At 43.7% G+C, this 10,550-nt stretch overlaps 1 protein-coding gene across 1 annotated transcript; it reads left to right on the forward strand.

Moving 5' to 3' along the window:
• The first annotated feature begins 50 nt into the window (after window positions 1-50).
• On the forward strand, window positions 51-8,941 carry NANP (N-acetylneuraminic acid phosphatase). The gene is made up of 2 exons (XM_047771556.1): window positions 51-213; window positions 7,440-8,941. The coding sequence occupies exons 1-2, from the start codon at window positions 124-126 to the stop codon at window positions 8,094-8,096; spliced, it is 747 nt and encodes a 248-aa protein (XP_047627512.1). The 5' UTR covers window positions 51-123; the 3' UTR covers window positions 8,097-8,941.
• Window positions 8,942-10,550: the final 1,609 nt, after the last annotated feature.

A 10,550-nucleotide genomic window follows, 5' to 3' on the forward strand; every position in this document is an offset into this window, starting at 1 on the left:
CATCTCGCGGGACTTCCCCAGCGACGAGGCAAGGTCTAGTGGCTTAGTGGCCCCGCCCACGGGCCGTCTGGCGCACGCGCGGGCAGCAACGGCGAGTTGGCTGGTCGTGCGGGCGGCAGCGCCATGGGGCTGAGACGGGTGCGGGCGGTCTTCTTTGACTTGGACAACACGCTCATCGACACGGCCGGTGCGAGTCGGAAGGGCATGTTGGAGGTAACGTTCCTGCGCCCGCTCCCCTCGAGCTCGACGCCACAGCCCCGCGCGCTCTTGGGCCCCCGGCCCGCTGCCTTGTACACTCAGCTAAGTCCGTACCGAGGTGGCTCGTGCCGGAGGGCCTCCTCGTCTCCGCATGCGGCGGCGGTAGCCGCCGCCCCCGCCCGGTTGGAGCAGGCAGGCTACTCCTGGGCTGCGGGGTTGCGCGCCCAGAGCGCTCCCTGCACAGGCACCGGAAGGGTGTCGCTGAATTGCCACGAGGGCAGAGGCGCCCCGCGCCCCAGGACTGACAGCGGAAGGGTGGTCTCCCACCGCGTGGTCTTCGCTGGGCCTTTGAGCCTGGACTTAATTGACTCTAGAGCGTTTCCCCCGCGGCAACACTCCTGTGGTGTCCCAGCTCTTGTAGGTTTCAGAGGTAACACTCAGCGCTAGTCCGGCTGCGCGGGATATGGCCTCCTTTCTATACCTGCTTATGCACTTTCAGACCTTTCTCATGCTCTTCAAGAACCTAAGCCGGGAGCTCCCATTGTGGTTCAGCGGTAATGAACCCTACTAGTATCCATGAGGATGCGGGTTGGATCCCTGGGCTCAGTCAGTGGGTAAAGAATCCGGTGTTGCTGTTCTGATCCAGATGCTGCTCGGATCTGGTCTGGCCTGGCTGTGGCCTAGGCTGGCAGCCGTTCGACCCCTAGCCTGGGAACTTCCATATGTTGCAGGTGCGGCCCTAAAAAAAAAAGACCCTAAGCCCCCTCTATTTTCTTTCTTATGCTTTCAGCTTTAAAGAGAAAACTAGAATTATGATACCTGCAAAACCCACTTTGGAACTTAATCTTTCCAACTCTCTTCATGCCTCGTTAGTTAGGTTGTCTCTCCCAAGCTGCTTCTTGGTGCATGGGATGCATTCCACTCCTCTGTTTTCAGATCTGTCCAGTATATATATGTGTGTGTGTGTGTGTATATACATATATATATATGTATGTATATATTTTTTTAGGACTGCACCCGCAGCATATGAAAGTTCCCAGGCTAGGGGTCAAAAAGGAGCTACAGCTGCCGGCCTACAACACAGCCACAGCCACAGCCACAGCAACATCAGATCCGAGCCACCACAGCTCACAGCAATGCCGGATCCTTAACCCACTGAGTAAGGCCAGGAATTGAACCCATGTCCTTCTGGATGCTAGTTGGGCTCATTACTGCTGAGCCACAACAGGAACTTCCAGATCTGTCCAATATTTTAAAAAGAACACATTGGAGTTCCCGTTGTGGCGCAGTGGAAACAAATCCGACTAGGAACCATGAGGTTGTGGGCTTGATCCCTGGCCTCGCTCAGTAGGTTAAGGATCTGGTGTTGCCGTGAGCTGTGCTGTAGGTCTCAGACGAGGCTGGCGTCTCAGGTCCTTTGTTGCTGTGGTTGTGGCATAGGCTGGCAGCTGTAGCTCTGATTAGACCCCTAGCCTGGGAACTTCCACATGCTGCGGGTTTGGCCCTAAAAAACAAAAAATAAAAGAATAAAACCAAAAAGAACACTTCCCTTGGACTTTTCTTTCTCTACAAGATATTAACTCTTGACAGCCATGTTTTTCAAGAGAAATCTGTACCATTATCTCCATGTTTCTCCTTCCTCTTTGTTCCCAGATGCACTGCAGTGTGTCTTTTGTATTTGCCACTAGAATGAAATAGACTCAGCATCATTAGGCACCTCCCACATTGCCAGAATCCTGGACTTACACAGGTGTTTTTTTTCCTTTTTTTGCTGCCCCTATGGCATGTGGAAGTTACCAAGCCAGGGAGGAATCAAATCCAAGCCAGAACTACAATCTACACCACAGGCTATAGCAGCTTGGATCCTCAACCCACTGCACTGGATCAAGAATGGAACTTGTGCCTCCACAGAGACAAAGCAGATCACTAACCCACTGAGCCACAGAGGGAAATCAGTGCACATGCATCTGTCCCTTCCATCTTCATACCTTTGGTCTTGACCTCAAGGGTACCACCCTCTACTATGCCTCCACTATCTAGCTGGCGACCATACATATTTACCTGTGTGTTCTTGGCAGTCCAAGTCCAGTGTGTTATAATTAAATTCTTATTTTAGTTCAGTTCTTGCTGTAGGCCAGTTTAGGCTTTAAAAATCAGACATTTGAGTTTGAATTTCTGCTCTCCCAATACCTAGCTGGAAGTGCCTGAACAAGTTACCTAACCACTCTGAGCTCAAACCTTCATTGTAAAATTTGAATAGTGACATTAGTTCTCAAATACCCTAATACAATGCATGGGAAATACACAGAATCCAGTGTTCCAGAATTGTACCACTGTCCACTCTGTCACTCAGTCTGTCCCCTCCTGACTTCCCCTCTTCCCTTGTCTTAGTTAAAGCTGGATTTGTCTCTCATGTAGACTGTTGCTGTGGTCTTGTTTCCAGGCTTGCAATGTCCAATTCATCCTCCACATTCCTATCACAGCAAAATTTCTAAAACAAAAGTCAGATTGTATTTCTCCCTGCCCTTTACACCCTCCCTTATACTAGCTCTGTATTGTTCATATATCTTTTAATGTACTAGTCAAAGGATATTACAATTAATTCTTGCAGCTCAGATGCCCACAACTAACTAGCAAGCTTCTTAAGAGGGATCAGACTGTCTTATTTACCCAGTTTGACACATGGTAAATGATGAATGGGTGGATAAAAGTCCAGTTCTCCAGTCTTGTTCTCTTACCATTTCTTTTATAATTAACCTGTGAAATGGGCAGAATTGACTATTCATGGATTTGAGATCACTTTATGACATAAGAATACAATGTCAGGGGTTCCCTATGAAAGACTGTTGGGAGTGTTGAGACACAGGTTTGATTCCCAGCTTGGCACGGTGGGTTAAGGATCCAGAGTTGCCTAATTCCTGGTCCGGGAACTCCATATGCGTGGGGCAACCAAAAAAAAAAGAATACAGTGCCCACAGATGTTGGCCTATTCAAAAGTAACATGCCATCTCTCTGAATCATTCTGAATGTTTTATGAAAGGAGGAAGAGGGAAAAGTCCTGCCATTGCCTTGGGCTTGGGGAGAAGGAGTCATATACTGACAATATAACAGCTTTATTTTTTTTCTTCTTCCAGCCTCTCTCTTTTAAAAAAAAAAAAAAATTTTGGCTGCACCCGTGGCATGTGGGAGTTCCCAGGCCAGGGATCAAACCCGAGCCACAGTTGTGATCTGCTCCTCAGCTGCAACAACTGAGACTTAACCTGCTGCACCACAAGGGAACTCCTAAAAATTTTTTATTTTTATACCTTTTTTTTTTGGGGGGGGTCTTTTGGCTTTTTAGCGCCACACCCGCAGCTTATGGAGGTTCTCAGGCTAGGGGTCTAATTGGAGCTGTAGCTGCCAGCCACAGCCACAGCCACAGTCACGCCAGATCCAAGCTGCGTCTGTGACCCACACCATAGCTCACGGCAATGCTGGATCCTTAGCCCACTGAGCAAGGCCAGGAATCAAACCCACAACCTCATGGTTCCTAGTCAGATTCGTTTCTGCTGCATTATGCAATTTTTAAAGGTTGCTTTTCATTTACTGTTATTACAAAATACTGGCTATCAGCTTTAATATTTTTTTTAGCTCTTCTAGGGAAGTTATTTCTTTTTACACTCTTCAGGCCTGTCTCTCGGTGTCACTACTCAAGAGGAACCCTTCTACAGAAAATTAGGGTTTCTCAGAGAATAGAGCAAAAAGACTTGCATTTTTGAGTTTACTTTTTAATTTAGTGGGGTGACAGTGAACATAATAAATGTGCTTTTATGGAGTTAACTTGTTACTGTAGCACCTTGGGTCTTGCCATCTCATATCTTAATCGTGTTAATTGTTACATGGTTCCCACACTAGCCCTCAAAAAGTCTTTTTAAATCACAGCTAAAGGAGTTCCTGTTGTGGCTCAGTGGTTAATGAACCTGACTAGTACTGATAGTATTAACTTTAATTCTGGGTCTAGAGAGCAGGAGGTAGAGGAATAGAGTTTCCTTTTTGTATATGTTTGAGATATAACCTTAAGTTTTTTGTTTTTGTGTTTGTCTTTCTGCAATTTTTTGGGCCGCTCCTGCGGCACATGGAGGTTCCCAGGCTAGGGGTCCAGTCGGAGCTGTAGCCACCGGCTTACACCAGAGCCACAGCAACTCGGGATCCAAGCCGCATCTGCAACCTACACCACAGCTCACGGCAATGCCGGATCCTTAACCCACTGAGCAAGGCCTGGGATCGAACCCACCACCTCATGGTTCCTAGTGGGATTCGTTAACCACTGCGCCATGACAGAACTCCTAACCTTAAGTTTTGAAGTAGATGGAATTTGAGTTTATATTGTGTCTACAAATTGATCTCACCTATCTCACTATCTTAGGGCTCCTTTCTTCAGGCCTATAGGTGCCTAGTGGGCTCATTTTACTTAGAATCCTTTTCAGGCCTGCGTTACCCTTATGCACAATGTCATCACACCTCCAAATAAAGATCTTTTTCCTCTACCACCAATTGAATTAAAACTCTGGTTCTCTCAGTGCAGGTGTTAGGAGAGTTTGCACCAAAAATGTATATTGTGTCACCTTAGGTGTTATTTCTGTTTGAACTAATATAAATATCTGAATGACTGATAAACTTTTTTCCCCAAATATGTTAACATTATTAAAATGCCACTTGTTATCCCAAATGAATATATAATTTGTGTAACAAAGTGGCAAGGTTAATTCAGGGAGTTTAATGGGAAGCAATTTTGCAACTTAGGAGCAATATGCCATGCCTTCATAAGACTCTCCCCTTTAAGGTAAGCTAAACTGCCATTTTCAGATCCCAAGAATGTGTTTGGGAGTTCCTGTGTGGCGCAGTGGTTAACGAATCCAACTAGGAACCATGAGGTTGTTGGTTCGATCCCTGGCCTTGCTCAGTGGGTCAAGGATCCAGCATTGCCGTGAGCTGTGGTGTAGGTTGCAGACGCGGCTCGGATCCCTTGTTGCTGCGGCTCTGGTGTAGGCTGGCTGCCACAGCTCCGATTTGACCCCTAGCCTGGAAATCTCCATATGCCGAGGGAGCGGCCCTAGAAAAGGCAAAAAGACAAAAGAAAAAAAAAAGAAAAATGTGTTTAACAAATTGCCAGTTGCAGTTTCCAGGAGATTGGATCTTTATTGGGAGCTCTCATTTATTGTGAGCCAGCTCCTATTTAAGCAGGAGTACTATGGAATCTTAGCGGCCTTGTCTTTTTATTGTGTAGCAGTAGTGTTGCTAAAACTTTGGTGTAACCTTCAGTCATAGCCCAGGAGTAATTCAGTTGACATTGCTAAAAAAGATGGTGACATAACTATGGAGATTGAAAGGGCTTGATTTGTTCATTGAAATTTAACTTTACAAAGCACAAAATTTCAATGTTTTGCCTTCAGTTAAAATCCTTAGGGCAGTTGTATTTTTCTTGGACTAGTAAGATTTTTCTTAACTATTACATTTTGTGATTAGCACAGATAGCCTAAAAAATACTCCCTTTACCTCTGGTGTGATTCTTATTCTTTGAGGGAAGAATGTGTCTGTTCAGCTCTTTCCCCTTTTCAGTAGATGAATTGAGTATCTGGTGTGAGTAGCAGATCATTTATTCCCTGTAGAGTTTAGGCCAACACAGTTTAACTTGTTTGACTGCTTTGCTTCAGCAGTAGTCAATTTTTAGCCTGAGCTATGTGCATTGCACGCATCCTCAAAAGATCTAAAATTGCCCTGGCATGATTGGCTTTCCTCAGATGTCCCCAGGACAGGGGCTTGAAGTACAGGTAGTTCACCCAATCTCAAGTACTGTCTTTAGTATGGTTCCTTCTGTCTAGAAGGATTTTATTCTTCTCCCATCTCTTCCTTCTGGGCTTGGTAACTCCTTGGTTTAAATGTCCTTTCCTCTGCCCTCTTTACATTTTATTTCCAGTTGTTCATGTGACTGTCATGGCACTCAGCCCAGCATTTGTGGTGGTGATTTCCCCCACCAGCTAATGTCTTGAGGACAAGCAGTCCAAGGCAAGCATGTGGCCTGTGGGAATAGGCAAGTGTGGGCTTAAATCTCACCTGGGGCAAGTTATTTATCCGTTCTGAACTTACATTCCCTCATCTCAAAAAGAAAACTCCCTTGCAGAGTTACAGAAAAGATGAATAATAATGATGTGGGAGTTCCCATCGTGGCTCAGTAGGTTAAAAACCCGAAGCTGTCTCTCTGAGCATGCAAGTTTGATCCCTGGCTCTTCTTAGTGGGTTCTTGCAAGCTGTATTGTAGGCTGCAGCTGCAGCTCCAGTTTAACCCCTGGCCAGGGAACTTCCATATGCTGCAGGTGTGTCCCATTTAAAAAAAAAAAAAAAAAAGGAAAGAGATAATGATGTGAGCATTGGGCCTAATGCTTGCCACATTAGTGTCTTAGTAAATGTTAGAGAAGTCCAAATGGATAAGAACTCAATATAATAAGAAGCCAAGATAAATAGCTGTGGAAAACAAGAGGATTATGTTAAGGGATTCAGAACCAGTGTGACAAAGAGGGAGGCTCAGAACTACTTGAAGTTTTTATCTGGAAAACCTAAGTTTGGAAGAAGCACCGTTATTAAACTGCTGAAATTACAAAACATGCTTGATTCCATTAGAGCTACACATACTTTATTTATTTATTTATTTTTCAGCCAAAGCATGCGGAAGTTCCTGGGCCAGGGATTAATTCGTGCCACAGCAGTGACAATACCAGATCCTTAACCTGCTAGGCCACCAGGGAACTCCTACACACACATTTTTAAAAATACAGAATTGGGAGTTCCCGTTGTGACACAGCAGAAACTATTGTGACTATTAGCCATGAAGACACGGGTTCTATCCCTGGCCTCGCTCAGTGGGTTAAGGATCTGGCATTGCCATGAGCTGTGGTGTAGGTCACAGATGCGGCTGGGATCCTGAATTGCTGTGGCTGTGGTGTAGGCCGGCAGCTACAGTTCCAATTAGACCCCTAGCCTGGGAACCTCCATATGCCATGGGTGCGGCCCTAAAAAGATTTTTAAAAAATAATAATAAGACCTATTCCCACCAGAAATGGTGTGGTAATAGAGCTTCCTTAAGACCAGAAGGGTGGAGTTTGAATCTCTCTCTGCTATGGGTTTATAGGATCACAGCTTCTCAGGGCATTAAAGAGTATTAAAGACAGCGAAGTGTGTTGATGGAGTTATTTTCCTTTACCTAGGTGATAAAACTCTTACAATCAAAATACCATTATAAAGAAGAGGCTGAAATCATCTGTGACAAAGTTCAAGTTAAACTCAGCAAGGAATGTTTTCATCCTTCGAACACATGTATTACTGACCTAAGGACTTCACACTGGGAAGAAGCAATCCAGGAAACAAAAGGTGGTGTAGCCAATAGGAAATTGGCTGAAGAATGTTATTTCTTGTGGAAATCTACACGTTTACAGCATATGACGCTAGCGGAAGACATCAAAGCCATGCTTACTGAACTTCGGAAGGAGGTCCGCCTACTTTTATTAACAAACGGAGAAAGACAGACCCAGAGGGAGAAGATTGAGGCTTGTGCCTGTCAGTCCTATTTTGATGCTATCGTTGTAGGTGGTGAGCAGAAAGAAGAGAAACCGGCACCTTCTATATTTTATTACTCCTGTGATCTCCTGGGAGTACAGCCCGGGGACTGTGTGATGGTTGGTGACACACTAGAAACCGATATACAAGGAGGCCTCAATGCAGGACTGAAAGCAACAGTCTGGATAAATAAAAATGGAATGGTGCCGTTGAAGTCATCCCCCGTGCCACACTATATAGTTTCCTCTGTCCTAGAGTTACCTGCTCTCCTACAGAGTATAGACTGCAAAGTCGGCGTGTCAGCTTAAAGCACAGAAAAGGGGCATGCTGTCAAATTTTAGGGTCAAATTACAGGGTGTGAACTAAGAAAAGTTAAGGCATTCTGTATACTGTGACCCAGTACTAGGAATAATTATACTTGTCATTTAATGACCAACCGACCATTGACTGGTATTTATATCTAAAAACCCAGAATACATTAATGCAAGTTCCTTTTAGTATTGTGATCCAGAAAACTTGGGGAAGTGTATTTGTTAATCTATGGCTAGAGGTTTTTTTAAAAAATATATTTTATTAATCTTTTGGCATCTTGGATCCATGAAGATACCAAGGGGCTATCTTATACATGGATGTTTTGGCTTAAACATATATATTTTTTGGAGTTCTCTTAAGGCTCAGTGGGTTAAGGATCCTGTATTGTCACTTCAGTGTTGCAGGTTTGATCTCTAGCCTGGGAACTCTGCATACCACAGGTGCAGCCAAAGAAGAAAAAAATAGCTATTTTTAAAAAATAGATATCCTAAAATATATATAATATAGATTTATTAGAGCAGTTGGATCTGGTTAATATGAAGTAAATACCAAGTCACATGCAAATCAAGGCATTTCATAGTGAAATAATTTTCACGGCATTCCCTTCATGGCTCAGCGGTTAACAAACCCAACTAGGATCCATGAGGTTTCAAGTTCAATCCCTGGTCTCGCTCAGTGGGTTAAGGATCTCACCATGAGTGTGGTGTAGGTCGCAGACTCAGCTCAGATTCCCCGCTGCTGTGGCTGTGGTGTGGGCCAGCAGCTGTGGCTCCAATTGGACCCCTAGCCTAGGAACTTCCATATGCCACAGGTGTGGCCCTAAAAAGCAAAAAAAAAAAAAGATTTTTTTTTCATATTTTCTGTTTTAAAATAGTGCACCAGGAGTTCCTGTTGTTGCTCAGAGATAATGAGCCCGACTGGTATTCGTGAGGACTCGAGTTCGATCCTTGGCCTTGCTCAGTGGGTTAAGGATCAGGTGTTGCCATAAGCTGTGGTGTACATCGCAGAGAGGCTCGGATCCCAAGTTGCTGTGGCTGTGGTGTAGGAGGGCAGCTCCACTTAGACCCCTAGCCTTCGAGTTTTCGTATGCCGTGGGTGCAGATCTAGAAAGACAAAAAAAAGACCAAAATAAATAACTAAAACCATGCACCATATTTTTGCCTATTTTGAATGTATATTTCTCTAATGAACCTAGTTTTTCTGCATTACCTTTTAGGGGTGGTAATTTTCCTATGGCGTGTATATGACCAATAAATTCCTCCAGTAAAAAAAGTTGTTAAAATCAGCATATGGTGCTCCTTTTCCATTACATTTTCACATCTTTCCAGACTGAGTTTACAGATTCTGTTAGTCTTTACCTCTTATGGAAGTACTTTTTTTTTTCCTTCATTTTTTAAGTTTTATTCAAGTATAGTTGATTTACAGTGTTGTGATAATTTATGGAAGTATTTTTATTCTCTTTTCCGAAGTATGCAATGGGTTTGAGAGGCTAGTCTGTCTTGCTGTGGATGAGCACGAGCCACATGGCACCAGAAGTCATTTTCCTTTTGTGGCCACATCAGAGAGGAATTGCCTAATCATGCTGCCCCCATCTTTTGTCTACTGACTGAATAATTTCACCCATATGATGAACACTAATAGAAAATTAGGTTTTGCTCTGAAGCATTTCCAGAGTGCCAATTTAATAACCTGACTAGCTTTTTAGTATAACCATCTGCCTTAAGTATGTTTTTTCAAATGTTTCGAACTACATCATTATTTCACAAATTTCAATATCAATTTACTTTGTGCTTACTAATTAATGTCTCCATAGTGAGGCATCTCGCAACTAGAAAGTTTTCTCAAGACCATTAGGCTAAAAAGGCTGTCATAATTTCACCAACCAAACTTAGAGTAAAATGGTTAACAAAAGAAATAACAATTTGGGTTGGGTTTTGGTGGTTTGTTTTTTTTTTTTTTTACTTTTCTATAGGAAATTACTAATGTAAAATGTTAAGGTTTTTTGCTGGGATATATAGCTATGGCTCCTTCAACTACTCTACCAAGAACAAGATTCTTTGCCACTGTGTGTATATATATATATATATATATATATGCCTGTTGTGCTGACTCTTCATTTTTCGAAATGTAATTATGCCCTTGACTGTCGAGGGTGCTGTTGCTCTGAAACTGAATGTTTGAACAGGGAATGTTTGTGTATCACTTTTCCGGGTATGGTGCCCATGTGACCTCAGTTGTATTTTAGCTCTTTTTAAAATTAAGTTGGAGAGTCTTGACAAAAGCACAGTTGTGTGCATGGATCCTCTGATGTGTGATGCTCAGGGCTTGTCCTTCAACTCTCCTACAGGACAGGTCTCAGCACAGCATGTTCATTATGCTCACTGAGAAGCTTTATTGCTCCAGGATTACAGCAGCAATCTCAGCAAGAAAACACCTAAGATGTTAAGTGA

Source organism: Phacochoerus africanus, chromosome 3 (genome assembly GCF_016906955.1).
Source record: "Phacochoerus africanus isolate WHEZ1 chromosome 3, ROS_Pafr_v1, whole genome shotgun sequence".
Lineage (NCBI taxonomy): Eukaryota > Metazoa > Chordata > Mammalia > Artiodactyla > Suidae > Phacochoerus > Phacochoerus africanus.